The 11,481-nt window shown below is 51.1% G+C and overlaps 1 protein-coding gene across 1 annotated transcript in view; it reads right to left on the bottom strand.

Annotated features, from left to right (window-relative positions):
- Positions 1 to 391: 391 nt before the first annotated feature.
- Positions 392 to 11,481, bottom strand: part of LOC149346962 (globin-like) — a 102,035-nt gene continuing 90,945 nt past the window's right edge. Inside the window, exons 2-3 of the mRNA XM_089586774.1 lie at positions 7,287 to 7,512; positions 392 to 879 (exon numbers count right to left, since the gene is read on the bottom strand). Coding sequence (XP_089442900.1) covers positions 736 to 879; positions 7,287 to 7,512 — 370 coding nt within the window. The 3' untranslated portion in view covers positions 392 to 735. The remainder of the gene's footprint in view (positions 880 to 7,286; positions 7,513 to 11,481) is intronic.

Raw genomic sequence — 11,481 nt, 5'->3', positions numbered from 1 at the left:
GGCGAACACACACATTTTGAACTCACGTGTGAGCAGCCGTACGTTTGCCAACAACGCGGGTCACACACATACCAAGCTGCACAGGTAAACGGCCCAATATTGCAAATGGTTTGGTTTGGTTCATGGGGTTTAACGTCCCAAAGTGACTAAGGCTATGAAGGACGCCGTAGTGGAGGGCTCCGGAAATTTCGACCATCTGGGGTTCTTTAAAGTGCATTGACATCGCACAGCACACGGGAATACCGCAAATTGATGTTTTCACACTGGTCCTCTGTAGGACCGGAATTTGCAAATATGTTTCCAATATTGGGCCAGTCATCTCCGCCGCCTAGGATGCGCCGATGATGCAGGCCTGTAAAGGCTCAATCTGCGGTGTACTACCAGCACGAAAGCCAAGTCTTTTCCTTTAATGAACACTCGCGAAACATCTGTACCCGCGATCGTGAAAATGAACTTCATTACCGCTTGCGTTGCGACATCTTCGCGAACCGCCCAAGATGTACAAGCATCTCGCGACCAAACTCAAGAAGCATGTGCCGCTAGCATCGCGCTCAAAGCGATACAAGAATCGCGTGGACATGGTCCGCCGACTGTCTCCTGCGAGCCCCGGAGCGAAGGCTGAGAAGCTCGCGCGTGCGTTTGCGCAACGCCACCCATGTTAGTGTCTAGGTGGCGCTGCTGGTTTGCTGCTGCCGTGCAGTGGCCGGACGTGGGGTCGGTGGTGGTGGTGGAGCCCTAGTCTCGCCGGACCTCCTTGAAGACGTCGGCGACAACGTTGACCACTAGCTTCAGCGTCTTCTCCCAGGCGGCCGTGGCGGCCGGCGTCATCTTGCCTCCTAACCGGTCTTTCAGGGTGTCCACGATCACGGCCATCGTGTGCTGTGCAAGAACCGAGAGAAAGGGTAAGGTTGGTTGGCTGATACGAGGAGTTCATGTCCATAACATGCGCTATGAGAGACGCATAGCTTAGAGCTCTGGAATAGCTCCGACCAGCTGGGGGGTCCTTTAGGACGTGTAGTGACGTCGAACATCGCATAGGCGTAACTGCACACCTACCCTACCAGAATGCAGCCGTGGCAGCCGGGATTCAATACTGCGACTTCAGGCTCGGTACCCCAACTCCCCTAAGCTATTGACCAAATGTTTAGGGGAATCCCCTAAGGTGGAGTAGATTTGTAATAAGGGAGTAATTATTCACTGACGTCCACCCGAGCGCAGCCATACGGCTACAAAGGGAAGCTATACAGCTTTCTTAGAAACTTCGTAGTTAAAGAAAAATTCGTCCTGGTCCGGGGTTCGAACCCGGGACCACCGCTTCACCGGAACAGTCGCTCTACCAATTGAGCTTTATAGCTTTCCTTTGTAGCCGTATGGCTGCGCTCGGGTGGACGTCAGTGAGTAATTACTCCCTTATTACAAATCTGCTCCACCTTGGGCGATTCCCCTAAACATTTGGTCAACACTGTTCCCTCTTCGAGTTATTGATCAATTCGCTCTCGCCCTACCATAAGCTTGCCGTCCCGGTTAGCTCAATTGGTAGAGCGATTGCTCCGGTGAAGCGGTGGTCCCGGGTTCGAACCCCGGACCAGACAGAACTTTTCTTTAACTACGAAGTTTCTGTGAAAGCTGTATACCTTTCCTTTGTGGCCGTATGGCTGCGCTCGGGTGGACGTCAGTGAGTAATTTCCCCTAAGCTACTACGGCAGGTATATGCAGGGAGAAAGAGGATTCAGCGAAGTTCAGAAGTTAAGCTGACTATAAGTTGAAGGTCAGCGGAGAAACCGGAAATGATTTGATTTTAATGGAGCAGAGAGCCAGCTCGGTCAAAGAGCGCCATGGCTACACTGTTTCGTACACTGTTTGTACCCACTGGAAACCGGTGGGTACAAGCTGTAATGGGGAACAGTGAACATAAATCGCAAATAATTTGGCCCACCGTCGAATGAGGCCGATGCTAATAGCAATGACACCTAGGGCGGACTTCAGTTAGTTATATGGGGTTTTATGGCGCATAAGCAACTATGGCTATCATGCGCCAAACACAAGGTTAGACGATGTTATGTCAAGTGTACTGAGGTTACATTATAATAGATTTAAAACATTGGCTTTCTCTAGGGCGGACTTCAGACTGACACGTTAATAGCACTAAGCCCAGTCACAGTGACCCCAGAAAACTGGACTCGCGGACCCTCTGTGCTGTGCTTCCCGTGACATCACCAAGACGGTGGACCACGAAATCGCCGATAGCCGCTTGCTTGGCGCTTTTAGGGAGCATACCACTGAAGGAAGACCTCGGTACTGGTGTGCAGATTTGAGATGTTCCGACATAACGAAAGAGCTAAGGTGATTGAGTGATGGATTAAACGTTTATTGACAATGATGGTGGCTGGAGCACAGTGAGGGGGGGGGGGGGGGCACAGTCTGGGACCCCGGAGGATGATGCCGACCTTCTGGCAATGACAAGGAGAGCTGCCTGGTCGTCCAGGCGTGCGCTGGTCAGCTTCACCCCCCACAGCTCCAGGGCCGCATTACGCGGTTTTAGATAAGGGGGGGAGGGAGACATGTCCATGGGTGCCTCTAAACATCGATTTACCCTTTTTGCATATTTCGGCCTGTCGGCTGCAGTATAGTGAGAAAGCGCTGCTTTTTCTGCAACGAGTATTCACCAATTACAAGCTCAAGCTAGCGCAGCAAAGCGCCAAGACTCAGACGGCAGCCTTTGAGCGCCGGCACTGCCACCGAATCAGAGGAAAACGAAGGCAACGAAAATTATGCCGTGCTATATACTTCCCGCGCAAGTTCAACATCGGTGGTTGAATCGGTCATTCTCTACACTGCATTCATATATCCCTGGGAGTGTTCATGCCACTACTGGAGGAGTGGTGCAGCGGTTAAGCATCCGCCACTACCCTGCGATGGTAGGTGCTGCCACCTGTGGGGCCTGTGAGACCCAGGTTGCTCTTCCCGAGCAACCTCTCGCGACCAATCATTAATTTAACTGCCACCAGCCGTGGTGGCCAGTTTACTCACAATCGGGTGGACAGGTTGTGAAGACGCCGCAAGGTCATAGTGAGCAAACTGCCGACCGTGGCAGGTGGCAGTTAAATTAATGATTGGTCGTTCGGGAAGTGCAACCTGGGGTACACAGGTCCACCGCTGGGAGCACCTGTCATCGCAGCGCAGTTGATCATCGCTTAACCGCTGCACCACTGCGCCAGGAGGGGTATGGGGACTCGCAGGGATCTATGAATGCACAGAGGGCAAGACGCCTGTATAGAGCACGTTCTGGGTGTGTTTCGGGCTGAAAACGCGTAATCTAGCGATAACATTTGGTTGAAAATGGTCTCGACGAAAGCACGCGTGCACTTAAACTCGAATGATTTCATCGTGACTTTTTGCCTTCCTGGTCGCAGCGGCTTTGGGAGCTGCGGAAAACATAGTTCGGTTGTTCTAGAAATGTATTTTGCCCTCTGTACAGTAGACAATGACCTTGTGCATATAGGGAAATTAACCCCTTACGCTATCGCGCGTGCCACACCCTTAAAGGTGCACTGAAGAGGAATCTGAACTTATAGATAAGAGTTCCAGCGGTAAAAATACACGTTCCGAACGTTGTTGGAAACTTCGAATTATTGCCCCGTGCGACCGATTTCCCTAATTTAAATCGTATTAACGTCGGGCTCCCGCCTTTTTTTTTTTTTGAATTCCCCGCATACGGTGGGAGGAGTCAACCAACCTTTCACCCAGTCCCGTGGCGGCTTGCCGCTCTGCCATCGGCGGAGTGATGCGTAGTGATCGCAGAGCGTCCACGCGCATTTTTATTTCTGTGGGCCTAATTTGCAGCTGCGTAGTCTCTGATTAGACCTATCTATTCACGGAAACCTAGAAGGAACAAAATAAAAGTGAAAGCAAAGTCGCCGCGCGACTGCTTGAAAGGCACTCCATGCGTTGGTCGACTCCTCACACCGTATGCGGGGAATTCAAAAAAAAAAAAAGGCGGGAGCAGGACGTTAATCCGATTTAAATCAGGGAAATTGGCCGCACAGTGCAGTAAATTGAAGTTTCTAAGAATGCCGGGAACTTGTAGATCGAGTTCCCGCGGCAACAATACCAGTACAGATTCCTCTTCAGTGCACCTTTAAAGCGGAGTTCAGATTCCTCTTCACTGCACTTTTAAAGCGGAGCTTAAAGGTGCAGTGAAGAGGAATCTGAACTCGTCTTTTTGCCGCGGGAACTGAATGTACATGTTCCGAGCATTCTTAGAAACTTCGATTTATTGCACTGTGCGGCCAATTTCCCTAATTAAATCGAATTAGCGTCCGGCTCCCGCCTTTATTTTTTTCATTCTCCCCGTACGGTGGGCGGAGTCGACCATCGCGTGGAGTGCCTTTCAGCCAGCACCGTGGAGGCTTTGCTTTCGCTTTATTTTGTTTTTTAGGTTTCCGTGAATAACCATCTCCATGTGTTCGCCCCACCGAGCGTTGCCCTAAAGCGAGCCGCTTCCAAAGCGAGCTGTTTCGTGGATTCGGCCTCAGAGGTCGTATTCTATAAGGATTTATTATCTATTTCCACGAATCCACTTGGTCGTCTCGCATTGGTCGCTGCTTTTCGGTGACGTTGCCGCGGCTTTCAAGCGTCAGTGGGAAGTGAGCGAACGATTGGCCCATTGGCGACCGGACATCACCATTGGCTACGATATGATCACGTCCGATCGCCAACGAGCCAGTGGTGCGGCCGCTTCCCACTGACGCTTGGAAGCCGCCGCAACGCCACTGAAAAGTGACGAATGCCACAGGATCAAGTACGTAGATCAAAAATGAAAAATGAACCCTTATAGAATATGGCCCCAGGCGTGGTCTTCGCAAACGTCGCAAACAGCGGCTGACCGCCTCCACGGCAGCTGGCCAGCAATGGCTGGTAGGGTCACCACCGTGGATACTACTTAAGACAACTACGTAGAAAACAAGAGTTCACTACTGTTTTTTGGATAAGCGTTGAAGTGTTGTTTTGTGAACAAGAAAAGCTCCTAAGGGCACCGGTAATGAATGAAGGCGCAACTTCAAAATCCTACTGAGCCTGAATCCTGCGTCCGAGTTATACATTTCAATACATCCTTTGATGGCGCGTGCCAGTTCTGCTGGGAGGTGGCTGACACCTTCCACATGGTATTTCGCGTATTTCGGGTCAGCAGCCGAGCACCATAACCACTGAGCCACCGCCGCGGCGATTGCAGTGCCGAGAAACGGGCGCCAAAGAGCTCGCTCTAAAACATGATTGCAGTGTTTTAGAGCGCAGCTCTTTGGCGCCCGTTTCGCGGCGCCGCCGTCGCCGTTGTCTTTCGGCGTTAATTGTGTTCATTGGCGTTGGCGTTGACGTTTTACACTCCGATCATTTTAAGGAAACGAAGCGCTCATAACTGGCTCCCTGGGTCAGTGGACGCCTTATATGGGTGCCTGCGCACTCCGGGAATCCCGGGAACGAGGCCGCCAACCTTTTAGCCCGAGGTTCTTTAAACCGGACTCAGGTGGCCTCGGAACGGGGATTCACGAAGGAGCGCATGCACTCATTCAGCGAGCTGACGCAGTCCTACAGAGCCTCACGCCAGCTCTACCCCCCGCCTCACCCCTCCCTAGATAACAAACACGCAACACTCTGGCGCAGACTACAGACACTCTCTCTCCCCTTGCCCTAGCCCCCTATCATACATCCTTCCCCACTCCGGAATGCGCCCTATGCCCAGAACCCTTCGTTTCTTCCCTCCACATCCTTTCCCTCTGCCCGGCGGACCCTCCCCCGCAGGACGTAGATAATCTCAAGACCTGGGAGGACTGGGAGACCCTGCTGCACTCGGAGGACCCGGCCGTGCAGACCATCGCCACCGGCCGTGCTGCCCGTGTTATGGACCTCAGGAACATAAACACTTGAGTGCAGTGGGGTCGTGCGGGGACCCTGGGGCGTGCCCCGAATTCCTCTTGCAATAAAGTTTTTCTCTCTCTCTGAATCGCGCTTTTGTGTGGTTGTTGCGGCTGCAAGAGCCATTGCCTAGCAACCGTCGCGGCGGACACCCGAACCGGACCGGCTACACATCAAACATGACTACCATATTGAGGAAAGGGAGAGAGTGCCAGAACCCTGGAGACGCGCCCTCCGGGTCCGACCCCTTCCCCGCAACATGTCCAGAGAAGACCATAGCGGTCGTCGCCAGGCGCGCGCGGAAGCGTGGCGCGATACTATGGTAACCAACAACATGTGTATTACGTGGACGTTGCCGGCCCACACCACGGGGTGTGGTACACGGCCGCAGTCGTACACAACACAAACACAGTTAACGGGCTCACTTTCAAAGCCTACAGCGCAACACACGCGGAGGAGATTGCCATTGCTCTGGCTCTCACTACTCCCAAGTCGAAACACATCATCACCGACTCGCGAGGGGCCTGTCGGAACTATGAGTTGGGCTGGGCTCCCCCGCTTGCCTGGCGCATATTGGAATATAGCTGCCGATGCGAAGATCCAACTCCACGCAACCTGATTTGGGCCCCCGGTCACCAGGGCCTACAGGGAAACGAACAGGCCGATCAGGCCGCCCGCGCACTCTCTCCCCGGGCTATCTCCCTGTCCTTGGAAGCCTACTCCCAATCAGACAATCTGGTCCTTACATTCAAACACATCACCGATTACTACAAGGAGGAGCACCGGCGCTACCCGGCCCCTTGTAAGGGACTGGATCGCGCTGACGAGCGCCTCCTCATCAAAATTCTTACTAACACTGTACTGTGCCCGGCGGTATACTTAAACATTTCAACGAATCCTTTGATGGCACGTGCCAGTTCTGTGGGGAGGTGGCTGACACCTTCCACATGGTTTAGGCGTGTCAATCCAACCCATCTATCCCCCCCAACCCCAACCCCACCAGAGAGGACTGGGAGGCGGCCCTGCTCGGCTGTCAGGACCTAAAGACCCAAAAGGCCTTGGTTCAACGGACGCGGGCGGCGTTGCTTGCCAATGGGGCACCGGAATAGGGGCTCCACCTAGTATTGTAAGGGAAAAGGGCCAATAGGGTCCTACCCCAACCACCTTTCTGTAAAAATTTAATTGCCCATAAATGTTTTTCACCACCACCACCAATCCGAATCCAAATTAAACTCATACTGGATGCAAGCGATACTTTTGCCGACTGAATGCTTGCGATATACAACTTTCGAAGCCGCGTAAAGTTCTCTCCCTGCTGCTGCCCCACCCGGCACCATAGTAAAGACGCGTTACCACACTGGAGGCGCGCGCACCTCGAAGTTGGTGACGGTGACCGGCCTCCGGGAGTGGCTGATGGCGATCTTGCGCACCAGCTCCACCAGGCAGTCGGCGTCGTCCAGGGTGTCCACCAGCGACGTGATGGCATACGCCACGGACATGGCGTGGGCGCCCAGCCGAGGGTTGGTGGACAGCGCCTCCGGCGGCACGTCCGCGAAGCCCGAGAACAGCTTCTGGTACTCGGGGTGCCGCTGGAACAGCCTGCATAAAAGGAAAAAACCGTATGCGTCTCGTAAGTTCGGATTCCATCGTGCGTACGACTCTGGCACACGCCTGCCATATTTGATAGCTTGACAGGAAGATCTGTACTTAGTACTGTCCAGTCGGCGTCGTAATCGTCATTAGCACCATCACGATCATTACATCAGCGCCGTAATCAGTAAAATTTACTCCACAGCAGGACGAGGCGCCACAAATGGCAAGGAAATTCGCGCAGGTATTTAATGAGAAAGTGAAACGGAGTTCGAGTCAGAGCATCACTTGCCGTTTATTAACAAGCAACGACAAAAGAAAACGAGTGGGCCACACGTGCAGAAGACTACCTTCCCCCGTCACTCTCTCACCTCAAGAGGTGTGGTACCTATCCGACACAAGAGGCAGTTTGCGGTGAAGAAGCCCGTGATCTAAGCCGGCGAGCGCTTGACCAGCAGTGGGTGTACAGAGTCGACCACACTTGTCTAGAGGGCTCGGACGGCGTGCTGGGGAGCAAATGAAGTTAAATCTTATCACAGCTGCTTTGCTGGGGGTAAGGCGCCGGCGTTCACGTCTCTCTTCAGCTGCTCTCCAGCGCAAGCATTATCAGTGAAAGTCAATACCTGCTTCATAATTTCTCTTCATTCCCCCCGAACGGCACCTTTCCAGCGCTCTAGACAAGTGTGGTCGACACACTAGTCATAACCACAAGCGCTTTTACTGCGCCTTCGGTTCCCTCGTGGGCCCCACTAAACCACCTCAAGAGGTTGAAGGCGTCCATCACCTTGCTTGGAGAGGGCACGGGAGCTTCGGCGTCTTCCGCATCGTTCACACGTTTCGACTGCTCTTGAGAACCGGTAACAAGGTGGACTGTACTATCGGGGACAAAAGTGGTATACTCCACGCAGCGGGAGCCGGAGAAACAGTAAACTGCGTTGCAACGCCATCTACAGGCGCCATCTGGGACCCAGACAGCCAATCTGCGACCTTTATTATCAGCAGGCATGTCGCTTGGCTCGTTTCAAAGTTTCAAAAATGCGCTGCTTCCACGACAAGTTAGCCACGCGCGCGGGCATTTGATCGAATCATGACGGTGCGCGCGCCGGCTCTCAAGCCATTTCTCGAACGCGCGTTGAAAAAAAAAGGAGACACAAAATGAAAAGAGGGCCACCAGATTGCTACTACCATAGTCCTTCAATGCTACTACTGAGGCGCCGCTCGGCATTTTGGCGAACAAAAGCACGAAACATTGAAACGAGCGAAGCGAAATGCCTGCTGATAAGTAAGGTCGCAGATTGGCTGTCTGGGTCCGAGATGCCGCCTGCAGATGGCGTTGAAACGCAGGTTTCCGTTGCTCCGGCTCCGGTCGCGTGGAGTATACCACTTTTGTCCCCGATAGTACATTCGTAATCTGAGGCCTCAGTTGTGTTCTCGTATATGCGTCGGCATCTGCGGACAAGCTGCCGTATTTACACTCTTAGGGCAACTTAAGCGTCACCAGAATTCTTGCTCGCACGCTGCCAACAAGCGGCGAGACATGGGTAAAATAAGCAGAAATCACCTTTTTTTGTACTAATTTCTTCCCAGAAAAACCTCGTTATCGGGTTTAGTGGTCAAGTTAGTTTCGTTAGCTATCCTATGAATACCTGCCGCGGAATGAAAATTTGTTCGTTATACCGGGAACTTCGTAAAATCGGGTTTCGTTATATCGAGTTTTAACTGTATTGGCTCACTTCAGGCATCCTCGAAAAAAAAATATGCCTAGACGTCACCGTACTTTCCTTCCGAAAACGGCTAGTGGAGGCAACATCTGTATTAATTTTTTTCAACATTTTTAGTGTATAAAAGCTTATATTCAGTGAAAGTAGCCTCTTCGTCTCTATGAGGAGTACTACCGCAGACGACAGCCTTTTTAACTGCAATGCGACGGAAGCGACAAGATACGCACAGCGGAGTCACGAAGAAGCTTATAAGCGCGGCATATTATTGCGTTGCTTGAAGGCATCGCACTCTATAGTTAAGACTAGATGACATCCAGCGCTATAAAGGAGTATGCTCTGCGGATAGCTGTTCTCCTCACTTAAGGAGGATGCCTTCTTTGACGGCACAGTTTTTCAAACCGTTGTTATTCCTTATCTTAGGCGTACCACTTTCTAGTACCAGTCCGTGTATTTCGTGATAAGTAATCGTATTCTGTTCCGAGATGCTATAACCGTTACGACCGTTTTCTGCGAAATCATTACGTTCCTACGTACGATCTTTAATTAATTGCCTGAGCCTTTCCGTATCGACAAAGTATGCCTCGAGATTGTATTTGTGCAATAACTTGTGTAACACTGATTAGGTAAATAATTGCACGACTTATTTTAATTCGGTTTTTCTACACTATTTGCATTATATGCTGCAGTGTGCTGAAGGTCTGCCACTGACTGCCGGGTACAGCCCGACAAGTTTCTGTACGGCTTGGGCTGACCCGCTCATTTATTTTTATATTTATATGAGCACTAAATGGTTTATTATGATTATTATTAATGTTATTATTATTACCCAGTTGCAAAAAAACAACTCAATCGTGTCCAAAATACGACAAAATGTTTTGTAGTTTTCTCGCAACGACATATCTCTCTGTAGTACTGCAGTATTTCTATGTCGTACGTTCTTGTGGTGCTGTCGCTACAGCAACCGACAGCACAATACTAAAGAAAGTTATTTTGTTACTATAAAAATATTCTGTTACTACAAGGTCATGACCAAGAGTACTACAAAAATATTTTGTGACAACAGAAACTTCTCTGTTGTGTTCTCCGGCTGGGTATTATTAAATAAAACGCGGGCACAGACGCGCGCGCGCACGCACAAGCACACATAAATGCACACAAACAGAAACAAACGCGCGCACAAACACACACACACGCGCGCACACACAAATGCACGCTCACACACACAAATGCACGCTCACACACACGCTCACACACGCACACGCTCACACACACGCTCACACACACAGACCAGCGTCCTTTCATTCACCACCAAAGCGATACAGTTCTGCACAAATGCTGCACACTCGTTGAGAGGCAGGCGTTTCGCGAACCGTTCGCGCCGACCATCTGTAAGCTCTTGCTCGGCAAGCAGCTGTGGCTGTCATACACGCGACGCCATAGCGTATAGGAGCCCCATAATTTCTTTCTCAGCAATTATGTGCCGAGTATGAATTGAAACGCGAACACACGTAACCAAACACCCTGGGCGCCGTCAACCCATTCCGTTACTCGATGTCTGTGGACGGGAGGCTTGTCACTGTGCGCGATGCTTGCATGACTGTTTGCACGGAAACACGGATCGCGTCAGTCCCCGTCATTAGCCAGCTTCTACAGAAGCGAGAAGGAAATGCGTGGTCTACTCCATGCAAATGGGAACGCGTTTGAATTGCAGTGCGCCTTGCTTATGGTAATACGCAAAAGCATAACTTTTACAACTGGTCTATGTCGGCCGCCTAGGAGAGCTACGAGCGATATTAATCTATTGTGTGTTGTGCAGGGACGTATAAGCCAGAGGGAGGGGGGGTTCAGAGTCAGAACACCCCCGAAATTTTCTGAGCGCTGCATCTCCCTCCCTTCTTTTTCGCCTTTTTATTTTGCCCATACTCTCACCACATCGATGTATTAAAATGTAAAAACGAAAATAAGAACAGTGTCTGTTTATTCTCGAGAAGATTGATGTCCGTTGACGCGGCTCGATGACAGTAAGTGAAAGTTATTGCAGAAAAGAGTCACTCTTCTTCGCCATCGCACGACGTATGACACTCATTTTAATTAGTGGGAAATGTTCACGCAATTAAACATACCCTTTCACGTCAGCCTACTTTTTCGCCTTTTGCATCGTCCTCAAATGATCATAAACTTATTTATTTATGTTTGCTAGGGTTTTAACGTCCCAAAGCGATTCAGACTAAGAGGGACGACGTAGTGAAAGGCTCAT

The sequence above is a fragment of the Amblyomma mixtum genome, chromosome 4 (genome assembly GCF_055824585.1).
Source record: "Amblyomma mixtum isolate Tamu chromosome 4, ASM5582458v1, whole genome shotgun sequence".
NCBI classification, from domain to species: Eukaryota; Metazoa; Arthropoda; class Arachnida; order Ixodida; family Ixodidae; genus Amblyomma; species Amblyomma mixtum.
Note: the sequence above shows the minus strand (reverse complement) of the source record. Positions and strands in the feature narration are given on the sequence as shown.